Source organism: Oryzias latipes, chromosome 6, assembly GCF_053564925.1.
Source record: "Oryzias latipes strain Hd-rR chromosome 6, Olatipes_Hd-rR_3.1".
In the NCBI taxonomy this organism is placed as follows: domain Eukaryota; kingdom Metazoa; phylum Chordata; class Actinopteri; order Beloniformes; family Adrianichthyidae; genus Oryzias; species Oryzias latipes.
In genome coordinates, this window is record NC_136242.1 from 27,764,971 (window position 1) to 27,785,778 (window position 20,808).

Sequence of the window (20,808 nt, forward strand, 5' to 3'; positions counted from 1 at the left end):
TCACATTTAACACTCCGGTGCCTGTTAAACTACAACATAAAGTCCCACTTCAATTCTCTTTTGATTTATTTTGAAAGCATTCCCAGTGGTCTTTTAATTATGATTATGCCATTTTTGGATTTTGGCTAAAAATGCCAGAATAATAACTAAAGGAGTGAACACTTTTACAATAGATCAAAAGATAATTGGAGTGGGGCTTTTAGCTTCAAATGTGCCGGGAAAAAAAAGGTGTGTCTTTTAACCTTTAGTTGTACTTATTTTTCTGTGAACTGATCTGTAACTGCTTGCCTTTGTAGTGTTACATCATGTATCAAGCTGACATATTTGTCTAATCTACCCAATGTTAAAGTTAAACGTTTTAATCCCTGTTCTGTACTTTGTTTCACAAAGATCAACTAATTTTTATGTTGCAGTGTTTGTCTGTTAAATGTAAAGTTAAGCGCATTTCAACTGCAAAGAGTGTTTCTTCTAAATCCACTCATTATGATGTCATTAGTGACATCCATAAAATAATTAATCCCTTGAGTCTGAGAGGAAAAACTTTTAAATGCAGCTAAATGTTGAATTACAGAAGACAACAACTTGGATGTCTTTGTCTCCTCCTGTAGCTAAAGGTAATAACTGAAGGAAGATTCCAGGCCAGACGGGACAGAAGACAGGAATGAGTGACAGATGGAGAGAGGATGACAAGTGCATGGTGACAGGCAGAGCAATGGCAGCATGAAGGCTTGAAGAGCAATGGCAGGAAGAGCCAGGAAACTCACACAATGGCCTTAAAAGTTAAGACAGCTGAGGTGAAATGGGAGGTAACCAGAGACGGATGAGGACTGCTGGCAGGACAGAGCTCAGTCTCCATCTTTTCCATCCTTCAACTTCCTGCTTCAGGCAAGAAATGCTTACATACTCATTTCTGATTTTACTCTGTCCAATCAATAGCTTTGTCTGAAGCCCGTCGTGTAGGTGTGAACTTCACTTTGCTTTACTTTAATGAGCAGAAACTTTCTTTCCCATCAGCAGTAAAAAAGGTTTCAGTGAAGCTGTCTCCATTCCGCATGATGACCGCGAAGATGCCACCAGCTACACGGTCCACTTACAGCACTAGGCCGGGGCACCAAAAGAGCTTGAAAGATAGCTGCAGCTTGACATGGATTTATAAACATATACAGTATTTAGTTTAACTACAAGTTTAAAAAGGTCAGCTGTTGTTCTGCTTGGTTTCATTTCATTCCTGCAGGATGCAGATCTAGCCGTGTCAGCACACCCCCTCATGATTATGGAGAGGATGAATCAATACATGGATTTAACAAGAGTTATTTGATTGAAAAAAGTCTTGCTTGGTGAGGTGATTATTGGAAAAAGGAAAACTGTGAAATTCCTCAAGAGAAGGTTGAGTGACATACATGCTCGCTCACTTGCAACTTAATCTTATAGGAGTGGAAACAGGTGGGGAATAAGACGTTTATATGATGTGATTAAAAGCGAATCACAGCCACACATCTGTACACGACCTCCAAAGACTTATTTTCTGCAGGTGCTGGTTTTTTTGCATGCTGCAGGCAAACGGAACGCAGTCAGGCAGCAGCCATGCTGACCTGGTGTTATCAGAGTCGATGGTGTGAAACAGCTTCTCCAGCTCCTCCTCGTTCAGCGTGCCATCAGAAAAGAAAGCCTGGAACTCATCCAGAGACAGTTTTCCATCATCTGCAGAGACACATCAGCATGTAATTACAGGGAGAAGAAAGCCGCATATGGGTAAAGTCCATGTTTCATGTTAACACCAGAGGTACCAAACATGAGTTATTCATTCTGATAAAATCCTCTTTATGTTCTCAGGTTTTTTCTCCGGTTCTTTATACTCAACTCTGATTCTGTAAAAGTTTGAAAACGGTAAAAGAATAAAAAATCTTATAGTGATGACTTAAATATTTGACAAACTTAAAACCCAAATGTAATCTTTTAAAATTTTGTTCATTTTTATAAATTGGCAGCAACGTGTTTTTTATCTTTTGTTTCCTACAGCTAAACTGTTTATTCCAACATTCTCAAAGTATCTTTGATTACTCATGCACAGGAATGATGGTTAACAAGGCAAGAATGTGATTGTATGTGAAAGTCAAGGTCTGTATATAAAAGTGTAAGAAATAAAGATAAATGTTGCAATTCCTTCAGATTTAGAGAACATAATGAATTCTGTGTGTGCAAGGGACCAGACTAATACCATAAAAAAAAGCAAACAGCATCACATCCTCCAAAAAGAAACAAAGTGCAAAATCCAGACCTGATCTAAAAGAAAGCTCTGTTATTCTAAAGTGGTGAGTGTTTTTATTTTTATGACAACATATTGATTGTATTCTGTTCAATTACTTTTTAAATCTATTACTTTATAAATTAATTTCGCAAACACTTCCTTTCCATTTTTTGTTTAGTTTTTAGCTTTCGTTTTTTTTTTGTAAGTTTACTTCTATTAAAAAAATCTCAACGGTTGTTGAGATAATTAAAACAATAATGATACTAGTCAGAAAAGATTCACAAGGTATAGAAGCAATAAGAAATTCTGTCCAACAAAATCATCTAAATAAGAGTCTTCTTTCAAGCAAAAACAATTGATTGTTCTTGTTTTATTTGTTCCTCTTTTGTTCAGGCACAAGATCTACATCTACACTTTTCTTTTTAAGTAAAAATCTAAAACTTTAGTGTAACTTTTAAGATCAAATTTGCAACAAATGACGTACCAAAATAAGGATTTTGCTGTCAAAATGTTAAAGTGGAAGCCCCAAAGTGCAGATTCCCTCTAAAACCCTCCGAGATGACTTCAGTTCTGATGATCTTTAGATCTGAACCAAGTCTGTCCGCTTTCTGTGTTTCTAAGGAACACAATAATGTGATTATGTCACACAATCTCTAGATCTGTTGTTGTTATAATTAGAACATTTCAGGAACATTTCCGAGTTATTAATCTTGCAATGGAAAAAATGAAAATCCTAATGAAAAACTGGAGTAAAAATGTATAAAAATAGTTTAAAAGTCCGTTATTATCCTTGTGAAATCTAAAAATGGCATTTTAAACACAGAAACAATTCTAATTTTTATTTTCCTTCTGATATTTTGTTTTCGTGACTACATTAGATCATCTTTGGACACTTAGCTAAACCTGCAGGATTTGTGGTTTCCGTCATTTTTAGCAAGAAGTTTGTTGTTTCTTAAGTGATTTAGTGTAGCTAAATGTAATTCTTTTACTATGATTTTTGTATTTATAATTTTTTGGCATCCAAGCAGCACACATTTCGATATTATAGAAACAATTTCAACAGTCAGAGCTTCTTTGCAGGAAAAGAAACATTCTTAGAAAATAAATGTAGTTTTAACACGTAATTCTAGTCTGAAAGCAGGTTTATGACATACAAGAAGATTAAAGGGCTGAAAATAATGTAAATAAAGAGAAAATTGTTGAAGTGAGGAGAGCTGGAAAAACATTTGATTGCAGATATAAACGTCAGATGGATCAGAAGACAACCAACCTCCAGAATGAAGCAAAAAAGAGGAAGAAGAACAAGGAGGAAGAAAAACATCAAGGAGCCAAGGATGATGTAAATAAAAACGGAAAAGAAAAAACAGATGAGAATGTGGGAAAGTCAAGAAAGAAGACAAGACAGAGAAAAGGATGATTGTGAAGAGAAGAACTATAATGAACAAATAAACATCGGAATGATAAAGTCAGTAAAGTAAATAACTCTTTATCTATATAGCACTTTAAGTGCTTCAGAGAAGAAAATACCAGCTGCTTAAAGCAGGTAAACCAATTAAAACAATTTAAGAAATTTTAAGTAAAACAAAAGTCAAAGATAGCTACAAACAAGCGACAGCTAAATAACAATAATAAAGCAGTGAGGACATAATTATAGTTGAATTCCAAATTTTTCAAGTCAAGTTCAGCTTCTTTGAGAGTTAAAATCAGCTCTTACAGCTAAAATGAGCAGAAATTCACCACAACACTGAATGTTCAGGAATGTTACGTCTTGCTGCTTCTGCTTTGCTGCATCCCCTTTCATTCTGCTCACCTGGCAGGTGTGGCCAATGATCTTGATCAGCACCTGCCAGGTATTTAAGTCATAAGAGGCCACAACCAAAGGGAGAGGCATGCAGAGCAGAGCAGAGCAGAGCAGAGCAGAGCAGAGCAGAGCAGAGCAGAGCAGAGCAGAGCAGAGCAGAGCAGAGCAGAGCAGAGCAGAGCAGAGCAGAGCAGAGCAGAGCAGAGCAGAGCAGAGCAGAGCAGGAGGCTAAGGAGGAGTTGTTTTTGTGTTGGAGCTGTGCTGGTTGGTTGTTTCCATTTTGATTCCCTCTTGGTCCTCAGCAGTCTTATACTGCTGGGTTTTGTTATGTTATTTTGGGGTTGGACCTCGGTAGTCCTTATTTGCGGGCTTTGTTTATTTATTTTTTTTATTAGTTAGATTTTGTTAGGCAGCCTTAGCAGGGAGCTGCTGACTCCGACGGTCAACGTGGCTGGGTCAGTTGTCTCCCTGAATTATTTTATGTTTGGCCAAGGCTCCAATCCCTTTGTTTTTTGCTTTTTTTTGGGACCAGCACAGTAATTATTTCTTTCTGTTTTACAGGACACAGGTTATTTTTACCATCTAATAAACTGTGTTCCTAAACTTTGGTGTCCATCGTCCATATGTTTTGGCCCCTTTTAATTTCCCCTAGACTGGGACAGGTTTGCCTGTCGGGGCCGTAACAGGAATGACAAGAATGTCCATCAGTCACATCAGATACCTGCAGAACATCTCAGGAAAGACGGTTAAAAAAAAAAAAAAAAGTAAAAAGACTGTGATGTTTAGACTCTAAACGTTTCTGCAGAAATCTGGATGTTCGTCATCCAACTGTTGCAGAGTCTCCTGAGAAAATGCCATATAAAGAGTGTTTTACCAACAGTTCTGTGCATTTGTTGTTTCTTTACTGTAAACCTGACTCTGCATCTCTCCACATGATGCAGAGCCACATATCAAATATTAATGCCCCTGCCCTGAGAGTGTGCCTGTCCTTGAATGTGGCTGATGGGATGCAGGAGGTTGAGCAGAGGGAGCAGTGCAGAGCGCTGAGAATCACGGGGGGCAGAAGGACTGCAGCCTCGCAGAGGCTTGAATCCAAATGTGCTGCTCCACTCCTCCATCCTCCCACCTCCAAACCTCTTCTCCATGTCCTGTCTATCCACCTTATCAGTCTTTCAATTGGCTTTTAGGACTCCATTCAGAGCTGCGCTCTGGCACCAGCAGATTTTGGACAGTTAAACAGCCCTTTTTTTGTAGCAGCACTTTGTTAAAAGAAAATCCTACTAGATGCCACTTTAGAGTTTGTGGGTTTGAGCACAGAAACGTCTCCTTGTACAATAACCTTTTCACAGCAGAGGCAGACTTTAAGGTGAACTTCTAAAATGCCACTCTTCATATTGACAGCGTCTGCCCCCGGGGTAAGTTGGACTGCGTATGTGAGTCTGCAGCTGTTTCTGACTCTAACCTGCCCTGCAATGAGGCAATGTTGAAGAAAGGGCTGTTTAATGCAGCAGTGACCTAATTCAGAACACACAGGCAACTGGAATTCCCCACAAACACAACTCTGTAAAGCATGCTAACCCCATTTCCAGAAGCACGAACAGTTGTAGATTACCCGTCAAAGAAAAGCGACATTTTCCATCTATTCTGACCCAAAAGGGCTGGTCAAACATGACCCGACAGACACCACTTCCATGATCTCTTAAGGACGGCGGGCCACTTGGTGTTGTCCTGATTGGACAGTCAGCCATGAAAAAGCATAGTTGATTTTTCCTTCAGCTTTTACTGTGCTGCTGCAGCCAGCATTCACCCTGCAAGCCCCTAGTATAAATTATTTACAAGTCAGAGATGCACTCTCCTCAGTAATCATGCAAGTCACCGACACAGGAAGTGATGCAACGGCCGACAGTTTCATCTGAGGCAAATTGTGCAGCTGAGATGATAAACTACTTTCTGAAATAATTTAGTCTAGAATAATCCACACGGAGAAGGGACTTTGTGTCAAGAATTTGACCCAAATAAAACAGTGGGGTGGGAAAAGCCCAAAAACTGAGCAAAACTAAACAGTTAAAACTGCTATACTCTCAAGAGTATGTGGGTAATGATGTAAAGAGTGTGCGGTGGGGAAGACTATAATGCTGATTCCATTTTTTAGGAAACCACGAAGTACATGGAGGAAATAGTTTTCCTAAAGGATGAATTTACCCCTGTTGGTGGCAAAAGTGTTTTAGACCATGGGGATGACCTGCAGGGGGAGCCCTAAGATGCTAGTTTAGGAAGATGGACAGAGCGCAGCGTCATATGAGGCTGACTTCCTTAGATTAGATGTGATGAAGGTAATATATTTTATGCAAAGACTGAATGCTGAAAATTTTAATTAGAAAATTGCATTAAATGTGTCATGAACCATAGGAAATGTTAAAAAATAGCAAATATTTAAATATGTGAAAAAAATGATCAAGAACTTCATGTATAATTACTTTGATTCATTTGAATGTTATTGAATTAGAAATAAAACAAATTCTTGCAGAAACATAGTAAAATCAGTCAAACATAAAGACAAATGTGAATAAAAAAATTGTAAGTTTGTCATGTTCAGTTATTTTAATGTTAGTCACAAGTCTTTCACTGTAATCTGATTTGCCCCAAAAAACAATCACTTGGATGTTTTTTTATTTCTCACGGGGGTTTTTAAAGCATAATTAATTGTAACATCACTGAGTTGGAAAGACGGCTGAAAATGGAGTCTTGACTATTTCCTGTTTAATTTCTGTAATAATGGTTTTACACAGCAGAATTAAAACGGATCTGAAGCAGCAGACATCTGCAGTTATTGGAGCAATGACCAGCAGGAGCGGCCCTGTCAGGATGGGTTTTCCACACGCCAATAACAATTTGCCCAACTGAGCTTTTTGGCACCTTATTCCCACAGCTGAAAGAATGCAAACCAGTCACACTCAGACAAAGTACAGGGATGTTAAAGCTTTAAAACATGTTTTCTTTTTAAATCTACTGTAGTAAAGTCATTACTTTGGGCGATAAAGTCTTTGAATCTGGACTTGAAGTCTTCTTTCTTTGAAGCGTTTCACTACTTGCCAAAGTGCCTTGGTCAGTTTGCTGGCAGAGTGGTGAAGCATTTCAAAGAAAGAAGATGCCATGATTCAACTTCAACACATCACCAGGATGAATGAGGACCTTTATCAACTTTAGACGGCTGCACAAGTCAAGTGTTTACAAAAGGAATTCCTGGTAAGATTTAAAGTGATGACACAAAATTCCCCAAACTAAAGATTTAAATTCAAATATGTTGCAGAAGAAGAGTTGAAATCAATCTGACATACCCGCACATCTGACTTAAAACACTTCAAAACATCTCAGAAGTATACTAAACACACAATTTTGTTTTAAAATTAGGTTTAAATATTTGGGGATAACCCACAAATCTTTCAGTTTAAAAAAAATAGGTCGGCACAGTGGGAAGACTTTTGCTTTTTTACAATAGCTTTTTTTTTTAATAAAAAAAACACTACATAAAAATACTCTGCAATGCTTCAATTCTGTATAATGTTTGAATTCTTGCTTGATAATAGTGAAATATACTTTGGGAGGTTTGGGGGGGGAAGCCTCAGCTAAAATTCCATGGTTTTCGTCAGGCATTGAACACACCAGATAATTGAGTTTTTGAGCAAAAGATTCAAAATTAGATTATTCAGAGTCTTTATGGGTGCATCCATCAATTTCCACCTGTGATGACTTTTGTACTCATGCATATTTTGATATCATTAGGAATCCTTTGATACCCATTTGTGACTCTTAGACACATTGTTTTTGACATTTGCATTTAAAAATATTTAAAAAAAATTGAAAATTCACACTTAGAAAACTTAAGATTTTATCTTCATAGGAAACATGTTCTTGTGGAATTTTTCTTATGTTAAGAAATTTAAGTTCAAATCTGATTTCTGGATGTCTACTAAGAGAAAAAGAGCTTTTTTGTGACATAGAAAATGCAGAGTGGGCTACAAGCACCCTGCTCCACTTGAACAGAGAGCTCTCAGCAGCAGGGATGGGAAGCGGGGATGGGGATGCTCTGCACCAACAGTCCCTCAACAGTCCCACCACAATTTCTAATGAATTACTGCTGTTCTGCAGAAACCATGTCCTCAAAAACGACAGGTTTTCTTTTGTGCCTAAAAACGGCATAGTTGTAATTAAAAGACCACTGGGAATGCTTTTACAATAGATGAAATAGTTCAGAGTTGGTCTTTAAGCAAAAGGCAAAGTTGGGCTTCATCTAAAAAAAGAGCCAAATGTATTTGTACTCACTTTTATTTATTTACAAATACATTTAGCTCTTTTTTTGGTTGAAACCCAACTCTCCCAAACATCTTGTCCCTTTAGCATATGAAGAATTCCCAAGTCTTGATTTTTAAGTACTCCCCTGTAAAAGTGCTGCTCTAGGAAAAGCGCATGCATGGCTTTTGTATGGATTATGTAACTGGCCTGAGGTACCCAGGGAGAGGAAATGGGTTGGATGTGCGTGTCTCATTGTCTGCAGCTCTGGAGGAGAGTCTAAGATAGCTTTTTTTCTTTCTGCCAATGTTTGTGGCAGTTCTGCCCAAAGCAGCTTTTCCTGCTGTTCCTCATGTTTCCTCACACGGATTCTGCTCTGTCTCACACAGAAACATGTGGACTCTGTCATGATGCAAAAACATGAAAGCTGCTGTTCTTCTAAAAACATAATAATAAAAATCTATTAGACCTGAGTGCGATTTTTCTATCTGCATTCACTGCTGGAGATGTGATCATTTATAACTTTCGCTAGTTTTTCAGACAAAAGTTTGTGTGAAAAAAGTCGCAGGAGAGTTGAAATTGTGAATAAAAAAAAATTGTGAATAAAAAAAATTGTGAATTTTTTTTTTTTTTCTTTCTAACTTGTCCTGTCCAACAACTAGGCAGGCAGATGAGAGCTGAGGGCCTATTGTGTTGGACATATTTTACTTTAACAAGAGGGGTTATTAATCTTGAGACAAACCAAAGGCATGACTGAATAAACCCCTTTTGTAATTGAGGCCAAACTTTATTAATTTCAATCATGTTTGTAAATCTTTGGTGTTGGACCGGACGGAAAATGAAAGAAGGGAAGAAGAGAGAGGGATGTTAGAGAGGGGGGGGGGGGGGGGGGGGGTGATAGTGAGAGGGGGGGGTAAGACCATGAAGCAGCATAGAGCAGACAGGTTTACTGGTTGTTTATCATTACGGTAAGGTTCAAATGTAGTACAAAAAGGGCGGGGCCTGTCCACGCACACTCAAATGTTATCAACACACCTGCTAGCTGCAAAAATGTCCACATGTCAACATGTACACAAAACAGATAGTGTTCACAATTTGTGAATTTGTGAATAATTTTAAGGAAAATTTGACAGACTTAAAACTGCAGACCAACCAACTGATACCGGGGTTATGGAAAATGAAACCAGTTTGGTTTCCTCGTTTTGCCACAAGGGATTTTTCCTCCTGTCATGCAGGGTCTTTATTTTGGAGACAAAGGAAATCAGGCAGCTGAAATGACCTTTGTTCAAAAGAGCATCTCGTTAAAACGTCACGTCTGTGGAGCAGAAAATTGCAGGCGGTGGAAACAAAAAAAAACACCTCGTCATTCAGATCTGTGAGGGTGAAATGATATGTTCTGCGTCAGTGGCTGATCTGATTAAAGTCATGGATCAAACTGAACAAATCACTAATGACTATTTTCATTGTCATTATTGCGTGTGGAACAGATTCTGGAAGTTTAGCCACCTGTTCCTCCATGCCATGCTTTTTGATAAAAAAACAACGCTTTCAGCCAAAAGCCAGAAGCCTTTTCTACAGAAAACAGTTGTATTCAACCTATATCTGCATTTTATGGTTAAAAATAACAAACCTTCACATATTACCATTTAACACAACCAGGCTTAACATTTGAGGCTACTTTCACACCGCCTTTAGCAAAGCACATTCAAGCAGCCACTTCCAATGAAAAGTCTATGTAAAAGGCAAATAAATGCATGTTTCGGGCTTCCGCATTCCAAATTTACATCACCCAAGCTCCTACAATTATTTTTTGGGGCTTTATGAACAAAATGTACAAAAAGCTCCATAAAAAAATCTCATAGCTTTCATGGGTCTAAAGCTACGTTCACACCGCCCTCGGCAAAAATTCTATGTAAATTTGTGTAATTGCACGTTTTGAGCTTCTGTGTTCAAAGGTCTCACGTTTACGTGTAGCTACGCAAGTTTCTGCTACTGTTTTTGGGTTAAACGTATAAAACGCAGGGCCGTTGAACACATGTTGAAAGTTAAATCAGGTTAAACTTTGACCAACCAGGGATTGATGGCGTCCCTTTTAATTCACAGAGGTTTTTGAATATTGCTCATGGAGGAGAAATTAATGTTTGCTGTTTGTGCCTGATCAGAATTATATTACACCAAGTCTTTCATTTTTTCTGAATAGAGCTGTGAAACAAAAAGCCTGGAGCAAGATTCATGAGATTTACACCGCTTTGATATTTCGTACCAAGCCTATTCCAACTGTAGGTGGTAGATATGCGCTAGGAAACAGTAGAAAATGAAAAAGAATAAGAAACTTCTTCTTACCTGTCTACTGTTAAAATCATGGGCTAAACGCGCATGTGTGAACGGTGTGAACGTAGCTTGAGCTTGAACCATCAGGAGAAGCTCATGCATCCCATCTGTCTTCAGCCTCAGTAGAGAACCATCACAGATTACATATCGCAGCTCATCAACTTGACACGTTGAGTAACTTCCATGTGTTTTAGCCTCAAACAAGAATTAACACTCTAAACGCTGCAAGCACAAAGCATAGTGGGATGTAATTATCTCTGATCAGAAAGGATCCTCCAATATTGCTAAAATAAACAATATTTGATTCATTCAAACATCTTCGTAACAGACTCTTCCAGAGTATTTCATGCAGTCAGAGTAGTTTGAGAGTAAAAAGTCTGTTTTCGAAACAAATCTTGAAAGATTCTCAAACTTCAAGATGGAAGAAGTTCTGCAGAAATGTACAGCTGGAAAGCCTCATGGTCTACTTCACCGGGTTTTCACTGCACACGTCAGCCGCCTGCTGAGTTTCAAAAAGAGGTGGTTGGAGCGAGGATCCTGCTGTGCTAACTACTCGCTTTTCTCGGTGCAGATTACAAAAAAAAAAAAAAAAAAAAAGAGGAAAAAAAGCTATTAACTCTTTCTTCTCCCTGCTGGAATCCACTTCCATTCACTGAGGAGGAAGAAAAAAAAGAAGTATGCCAACACTTTTTTTAAAGGTGATACTTGATCTCTGCTGTCTGTTTTTGCACTTATTTGTCTTACAGTTTACCAGCTTTTTGGGGCACCGGATGATTGTTGTTATGGTAACAAGCGGAGGGAAATCCGCCTCACTGCTTAACACCATCAATACAGCAACACCACTGACTGTCTGTGCTGTTACTTCCAGATTGTCACTGCAGCGCACCTGAGACAAATACGACCTTCTCTCCAACCAATCAGCTTCTCAATGCCAAAAGTACAATGTTGTCATCAGTACGGATTAAGTTCAGCAAGAGTTCAACAAAGGGAAAACAATAACTTCCTCCCCAGAACGATCACACCACTGCTCTGCAAGCTGGGCTTAACTTCTCCTGGATGACAGAAAGGAGGCTCAGCATTCTCATGCAATCATCCCTTCTTACCCAAAATGACGTCCTCCATGTAGAAAACAGATTCATAAACAGATTCATTTAATGCAGAAATGCAATTTGTTTAATTACTAAATGTGACAGGATTAAAGGAAAGGCCATCAGCAAACTCTGTTTACATTAAAGCATTTTTCATTACAGCAATTTAACTTCCTTTGTTGCTCAGGAGCACAAATGATGATTACAAAACAGTTAATTTCACTTTTTATTAACTATGACCATGAAATCATCCTGTGAAATAACAACTCAATTAAAGACTAACGTATTTCAAGTTTCATTTTTAAAACTTGGAAAAATTTGCCCACTGTTATTTTAGCTAGCCCATAATAATAAAACAAATCAAAAAACAATGTCATTAACAAACTAGATATTTTTAGTTTTTGATTAAATTGCTACAAGGTAGAAACAGATATTTCCACATAAAAAATTGTAACCACATTGTTTCTTCCAAGCTTGCATTTGATCCTAATGCCCTTTAAGTAAATAAAACAGCAACTTTCAAAAGTAGTCTAGCAAAATTTAGGATCTTTCACATCAATAAAAAAACAAAATAGAAAAAAAAATTGTTAATTGTTGCAATAAATGGGCAGATCTCAAATTTATCCACCAATGCTGTTCCCACCTATGACGAGGTGTCTCCATAGTAACCATGACAAATGTAATCATAATGGCTCAAAAAATGTTTGTTTTATAAACTAAAAATTACGAGAATATTTATTTTTAAAATTTATAAATGTTTGTAAAAAAAAAAAAAAATCTGAACTGTTGTGGCTCTTTAAGAGAAGGGTTAAATAATTTTACCTCACATGCTTAATCTGGCTATCTAATGTACACTGCTTTATTTAATTTGATCACTAAGGTGAGCTGAGCGTGTATAAATCATTGTTTAAAAATGTTACATTCACTCTTGTGTAAAGTTAAGAAATTGACAACACATATCTAATTGGCACCTCGGTGAAGGCTGCCGTTTTTACTTCAAAGGTGATCTTTTTTATTTTCGGGCTGTGCTCCTCTGTTGTTGTGATGAGAAAGATGTAGAACACTAAAGCACGTTGGAGGTAACAGCAGAGAGGCCCAGATGCAAAAACACAAGAACTTTATCACAAGTGCTGAACAAGTTCACAGCATCACTCATACACCACTTCTTCCAAACGTAAATAAAAACAAGGATGAGTCGTAATTTTTCTTAATGAGTGAGACCTGATCTCCGCGGCGACAGCTGCCTCCCTGGTATAAACATTTTGTGTTTCTGTCTGCATGAAGAAAGGATCATCAGTCACTCTCATCTATTTTCTGCCTCAGACGAGAGCAGAATGATGTGTAATCATCATAATCAATCTGCAGGCTGCCCATAATAATGTTATTAGAGACGTGGGTCTGTGAACAACACGGTGGGGGTAAAGTTCAGGGATGACTGCGTGTGGGTCTATCCTGTTGATGAGTATCTCTAGGTGATGGCAGATGATTGCAGCGAGGCAGGGTGGCCGTGATGCATTCAGGTACTGGCTTCAATCAGACGTTCGGTGAGACCTTGTTCAAACAAATGTTTTACAGTTGCTGTTGTGGACAACATCTGATGTTTTATTTTACTGTAATTGACTCTGGCTCCTGTACCTGCTGTTTTTAATGCAGCATGATGGTGCTTCACGGAAGATAATGGAACATCAGTGCATTAACAAGGTCATTCCTGCACGTCACATCAAACCTTGTTAGAGTTATTACATTATTACATGTCGGGCTGATGCAGATTAACAGGATCTCTTGGGGGGGCGAGGGGTTAGTCTATCATTTGCAAATTTATGGACCGACTTTCTGTCATGTAGTGAATCCAATCAAAGGGCTTTCCATCACTTGTTTGATTAAGTCCAACAAAAACAAAACTGAATGTTCTGTTAACACAAACTGGATTCTTTAAAAACTCCAGTCGCACATAAAATCCTTCCAACACTGAGTGGCTGCTGTTTAAAGACCTACTCCAGTCATCTTTTGATCTTGTGTAGAAGTGGTCCTAATTGTCTTTTCATTGTGATTATGAAATTTTTTAACAAAAACTGGTCTTTGATAAGGTTATATATATTTTTTGCTGCAGAGCGGCAGGAGATCATCAGAAACTCACCTCCAATTTGCTGTAGACAGGCCCTGCCCTTTGGACTAACATCTACACCTGACAGTAATGAAAATTCTTCAGCATTGTGTTGCTTTGTGTTTCTAACTTTAGTTATCCTCCAACTTCCTTAACCTCCACCTTTTTTTCCTCTCCCCTTTCTTTTGTACCCTTAACCCCATCTCTAGCATCCCACTCTCTCCTTCTCCCTTCTACTTTTTTCCCCCGGTCCAACAAATAAAATGTATACACATAGAACTAACACATATAAAGTTTAGCCTCAAATACAAAAGGGGTTTATACAGATGTATATCTGTGTGTCAGAAGATTCATTACAGTAAAATCTTTTTAACACAAGAGGCCTTAGGCTCGGATCTGCTTGCTCAGCTGCTTGACAGGACAAATTTAAAAAGAAATTCACCTCCGAGTTGTGGATGTGACTGTTGGTGGGGAGTAAACCCATCCACACTTCCCATCATCCTTTTCTTTACGCTCTCTCCCGCTAGCTTACAGCCCCTCACACCCACAACCTAACATTATCAGTGTAACAAAAATGGTGAGCAATATTGAAGATTTCCAGCCGTGGTTCTCCAGTTTTGAGCCAGACACCACCAAACACGAGCATGTTTTATTTGAGCAACAGACTTGCGGCAAATCCAGTTTCGTACTGAACTTTGTTCCAAAAACAGTTCCTTTGTGAAAAGGAGCAAGAAAACAAAACCTCTACAGCTGTTTTGCTTATCTGAGAACAAAACAAAGCCTCCTGCTGCAGAGTTGAGATTTCCTCTGGGAATGTTTGAAATGCCTGTCGTCCTCACAGAAAAGAAATCTTCACTTTCACAGTGGAACTCCATCCTGCACAGCAGACACAGCTACACATCTCATCGACTGTTATGCTACACTCATCCGACGCACACTTGTTTAGCCCTTGGTGTTCACACTGGACAAGCAGGTAGGGGCTTCTTCTTTTTCTACTGTTCCCTAGCTCATATCTGCCGCCTTCAGCTGAAAGAGGCTCGGTGCGAAATGTCAAAGTGGTGCAAATCTGGTGATTCTTACTCTAGGCTTCTTTTTCACAGCTCTATTCCGATACACGAAAGACGTGGGGTTATATAATTCCAGCCGGGCACAAACCGCATTTATGTATTTCTCCTCCATGATCACTTTTCAAAAGGTTGGCACATTCAATGAATTAAAAGGTACACCTACCCAATTGGTCAAAGTTTATTGGTTCTTTTTCTAATATTCATCCTAGAATAAGAAAACTTCAGTCAGACAACTCATGCAGTAAATATATTTATTTTCACATTCTTTTACTTTGGCATTAGGCTCTATTCAATTACATGAGACAAGATCTCCATAAAAGGTTTGGGTAATAAACTACCCCTAACGGAGCTCACAGGTGGAAGCCCGGGAGGAGGGTGGGGCAACGAACGCAGCGCTGCAGTAAAGGAAGAGAAGGAAAACTATAGGACGCTGAACAGGCGAGTTGATAAACTGAACCGCCCTAGGGAGGAGTAACCGAAGTAACGCACTGCTCGAGTAGTCTGCCTAGAATGCTGCCAGGGTCGCTCACCTTTTATAAGCTACTATCTTCCAAATAAAATTTAAAATATACTAATAATATGGTTTATCTGAAATATAATCCCTGAACAACTTTAAAAGCTCTGCTTGTTTCTAGGTTCTGAGTACTGCTGAGGATGTGAGTCAATGTTTAGGAATTTTGCAAAAAACTAATTTAAAAAAAAAGCATATATATATATGGGTAAGCAAAGTCTGAGGACGAACTGTTATAAATCTGGTTTCAGAGGCATCATCATCAAATTTCTGAGTCTGTTTCTGTTTCTCACTTTAAGACAATCCTTCATAGTTCTGTCTGCTCCATGTTTCTATTCTTTAATACAACCTTCATTGTGTTAAGTCAATATAATGAACAATTTGTCCCATTACAGATGTTCCAGTGTTTTTGCCTCTTTCCCATCTTCTCTAAGCCCGAACAGTTACATAACGTGCTCCTCTTATTGAGGTTCTCTGCCCGTTTATCCGTTTCTCAGCAATTGCTCCAACTCATGGTCGCTCCAGTGAGTGTTCATTATGGCTCGTAAAGATAGATGGAAAACTTTCAATTGGCATATGTATGACCTGCATTGTAAATACAGTTTGCTCTTTAATGTAGCTCCCTCTGTTGTTCTGTTGCAGCAAAGATTGCCTCCTATTCCTAATTTTGTTTTTTAAACCTCAACCCTACAAAAACAGCCTAATGTAGAATTTAAAGGATTTTTCCCCTCAATTTTTAGCTCTCATGTGTTTTTGTTAACTATTTTTAGCTAATTTCGCATGTAGTATTTCCTCAAGCCCTTTTTTATTTTACTTTATCCATATAATGACATTTATGCTTAGTAATAATTTAAAATGTCTATTTTTTTAACCTTTTCTTGCATTTCTTTTATGACAAGCATTTCTTTATACTTACAAGCCCTTTTTGTTTTGTTTTTCAAGTATGAGGTATTTTGTTTTTAGTTTTCAGCATTTCTATATCATTTTAGCTGTTGAACATGAACTTCAGTCGTTCTATCATTTTTATGTTCTTCCAATAAAATATTGTGCTCACACCAGCAGTCCTTAGTGTACAAATATTTAAACATTTAGCTGTAAACAACACAACAGGACCAGTTTCCCTTCAAATCCTCAGCATCCGTCCGTTTAATGAACGCCCTCGATTTCCATTAAAAAGAAAATGCTGTTTAAATGATCAAATGGATTTATCAGCTCACCCAGCGACAGGACAAATGGGCAGAGGAGTCAGCAGGGAAAGGGAATCAGGAGGAAGTTTAAATCAATGTCCCCCCACCCATCTATCATGCCTTCTTTTTGTCCTTCTCATCTATCTTTCCTGATCCCTGCCACCAACCGTCCTCTTCCTCTTTTCTTAACACTACGAATGAGAACGTCTCCTTTTCTATCCCTCATGGACTAAATATTTCAATTAAACTTGTGCCATATGATCCCCTCTGCTCCTCTCTAAGTGGCATCCTTACAAGGAGGAGATAAAAAGGCATAGAGTGGAGAAACGGAGGGTTTCCTGTTCTTCATCGTCACTTACACAGCAAAAGCAGCTGGCAGGAAGAGGATGAGAGGCTTCCAAAAAGAGATTAAAGACATTAGAGTGTGAAAAATAAAAAAAAACAAATCCTTCATCAAATCCTAAAAACTAACAAAAAGAAGATCTTAGACTTTCATAAAAGCAGTCCTCCTGAGAATTCTTCAAGGCTCACTCAGACCTCTGCTCAGCAGAAGGAAGCTGCTCCTCACAAAACGCTTCACACTGAGGGGAAAAAAGGCGCTAATGAAATCACCTGTCAGTGCGACTGGAGAAGCAGAATCGCTCAACAGAAGAGACCAGCGATGAAAGCTGTGATCAATCTCAAGACTTGGAGAGAAAAAGGCAAGAGAATGGGGAGGTTTTTTGTAAACACGAAGCTGTGAGGTCATAGCAAATAATCCAGTGTTGAGATAGTCTTTAAAATTTAATTTAATTTAATTTTTAATAAAGGAATCTTTATTAACCTCAATCCACATCCAGTCAAAGTACGGATGGAACAAACCGCAATGAAACAAACATAGAAACGAGGTGATTTCTGTTCTGGTGCCAAAATTGGTGAAAATCAGCTTTAAAGCTACGTTCACATCGCCCTCGGCAACACGTCTACCAATGAAAAGTCTATGTAAACGTACGTGTATGTGCATATTGGGTTTCCGCATTCGTGCATTACATTGCAAGTTAGGATCGTTATCAGGCTCTTGCGTACAAAACACGATGCTATTGAACGAGCGTCGAAAGTTAAACCAGGCCTAAATTTGACCAACCAGGAACCCTGATTTGGCAGTCGTAAAGACGAATATAGCTGAGAAGGAAAAAGCCTGGAGCAGGTTTTCCAAGATTTCAGCGCTTCAACATTTTGCACAAAGACTCTTCCAACTGCAGGTGGCGTAGTGATGGCCAAATCGACGCCTCATGAAGCACTGACCAACTGCAACACGACTGGGCTGAGATCGACTTTCAGCTGGACCATTTCAGTTAGAAATAGTGACATCTGGTGACATCTGGTTGTCTGACATTAATACATCCAAGCACACATGCAGTCAAAACCACATGACTTCAAGAGGATTTTAAAGCTCAGACGATGTTCATCTTTTCATAAAATGTTTCCTCAAAGGTCTGTAATTATATTTTTTCTGGATAATGGTTTGACAGCTCTCTGATGTGGCAAATATGTTGCATAGTAATATTGGCTTTGGATATGCAATTGGCAACTATGATCGTCATATCTCCACCAGTGATGCGTCTGTCGCCAATGAAACGGGGTTGGGGGATGTTTGAAGGGGGGGTTACACGTGCAGCAGCACATGAACCGAGTATAAGGGAGAGACGGCGAGAAAGCGATGGGTGAGCCACAACACTACAACAACACAAAAACGCAAAGAAAATGGGTGACAGCACTGGGAATATAAGCAAACCATTTTACTTTTATTGATAATAAAAGACAATAAAGGATTGTGTAGGAAAATAACTTCATATAAAATCAGCTCCACATCCAACCTGTACAGACACCTGAGAGAATCTTCTCCAGAACAGGGCAGATCAATACAGAAGAAACTAGATCAGCTACTCAAACCTGAGACATTGGGTATTTCTAAATGCCAACCTTGAGCGAATTAAAGTTTTTTTTTTTTTTGGCACACACGTTTTGACTTTTTAAAGAGGACCGATAAAGATGTGAGTAATTAAAAGTTGAATTGTAAACAGCTGGTTTTATCATTTTTTTGTACATTTTATCTGGAAGGAATACATTACAACATCCATGTTATACACTTCTATGAATAAAAAACCATTTTTTACAGTAGTTATTCATTTTGTGCATAATCTTGTGTTGTTGATAAATTAAATAAAGCAACAACAAAAAACCTAAAGAGGCGTTTGGGAGCCGAAAAGCTCTTTTCAGTGAGCGGATCCAAAACCGCCAAACCTCTGAGACAAGCCGGGATTTCCATCACAACAAGAACCCACGCCGGCAAGGACGTTTCGGTCTGTTGTAAAGCGCGGCACTTATTCTAAACAGCTCCACCCCTGACAGACTTAACCCTTGTGCTATATTAAGCACAAGGGTTAATGGGAGTTGGGTCATCTAGACCCACTAGACAGTGCGCTGAACCTTTTTTCTTCAATGATTAGTGATCTTCACTGGTGTCCATGGATTACGTGAAATCTTTCCACCTTTATCCACCTTTGTTATGGTAAGAAGAACACATCAATGTAAGGGTGGGGTAATCTAAGATAGCACAAGGGTTAACTGTGATCGACAAGGGATGCAACGTAATGAGACCTTGTTTCCATCAATCATGTGATTTGCAGTCTACTTGAATCACTACTGAGCAACACTTCCGGTTTAAAAATCCATGTCGTGTTGAGGAGGTGTCGAGCTGGACATCTCTAAGGTAGCAGACATGCGCTAGTAAACAGTAGAAAAAGCCCTTCCCTGCTTGTTCAGTGTGAACACCATAGGCTAAATGTGTCACTTGACCAGTGTGTCTCTAGATTAAGATTAAAAAGATCACCGCGGTCAGCAAAAGACAACAGAAATAGTAACTCAAGAAACCCTGAGAAGAGAACATGCTCCTCAAAATATCAACCATTGTTTAGTCCTGGAGACAAAAGCTGCTCTGAAACTGTACTATACAAGTTTTTTCCACTCAAACCCACTTTATATCTGCATGAAACACATGTGCTTTAGATCCTTAGAATGTCAGTATTTCTTTTTTTTTTAGCAAACTTTATTAAAAAATAACTTTATTCACGTCAGGGCATAAACTTAAATTCTTTCTTTTAAAACTGTTTTAATACTAAAACCTTATTACGGTTTTGTCCTCTTTGCTATAGACTTGTTTGAAACACAGATTGAAAATGTATGTATGTAAATAAATAAATAAACACAATAGAAGGAAAACATGCAAAAAACATCAAGTTGTTGAAGGAGGTAAAGTTTTCTCTGCCAATAAAATCTAAGTTAAAAAAAAAAACTTATGAATAACACTTATCCAATAGGCCAAAAACGTTTAGCATAAAACTAATGAAAAATACATTTCATAAAACTGCAAAAGTCATTTAAAAAACCCAAAAGTATCCGGTAAAATAAAATAAAAACAATTTAAATTTTGTCACAAATTCATGTAAAACCCATGATTGTCTGGTGAAAAATGGTTTAGTTAATGTAGCTAATGCTATATTATATAGTCACTGACTGCAATTTAATGCAGCTTACAAATAAACTGTTAACCTTAGATTATTCTTTCGGATCTGAAATGAACAACAGACAGATCCAACAAGAGCAAGTTGAAGCGATTTGGATTTCATCTGTCTGTTGATAGACTGACTGCATTTCTGTCTGCAGAAATATCTGCCTTTTTTACGTTGCTGCTGAATCGTAAATTTTTGGAAACTTTCTGACTTACTTGTTTGTGTCACGCACGCAGCTCCGTCCTCGTGAACAGAACTTCAGAGGTGCACGTGAGGCAAACACGCCAGGTGTGACGCGGGACCCCTGATTGCGTGAAGTTAGCCTTAGGTTGGACTTGCGACAGTTAGGGAGCGTCAACAAAGAGCTTTGCTGTTAAACCGAAACATTTTTAAAAGACAAAATGGAAACAGGAAGCCTAAGTGATTAAAAATGTATACTCGTTTTCTAATAGGAAACGACATTTTACATTTAATTTCTGTTTGATTTTCCTGAAGATTATTTAAAATGAAAAAAATGTGTTTCTCTTAGTTTACCTTGGACAAAATTAATATTTTTCTACATACCACAGTAAAACTATCAAACCACATATTTAGATACTCAGTGTTAAAGAGATTACTACAAACATCAGG

At 38.3% G+C, this 20,808-nt stretch overlaps 1 protein-coding gene across 2 annotated transcripts in view; it reads right to left on the bottom strand.

Annotated features, from left to right (window-relative positions):
* The window catches only part of necab2 (N-terminal EF-hand calcium binding protein 2), a 142,892-nt gene that overhangs the window by 102,595 nt on the left and 19,489 nt on the right, over positions 1 to 20,808 (bottom strand). For both annotated transcript variants that reach the window (XM_023955968.2, XM_023955967.2), the window contains exon 3: positions 1,593 to 1,701. In XM_023955968.2, coding sequence (XP_023811736.1) covers positions 1,593 to 1,701 — 109 coding nt within the window. The remainder of the gene's footprint in view (positions 1 to 1,592; positions 1,702 to 20,808) is intronic.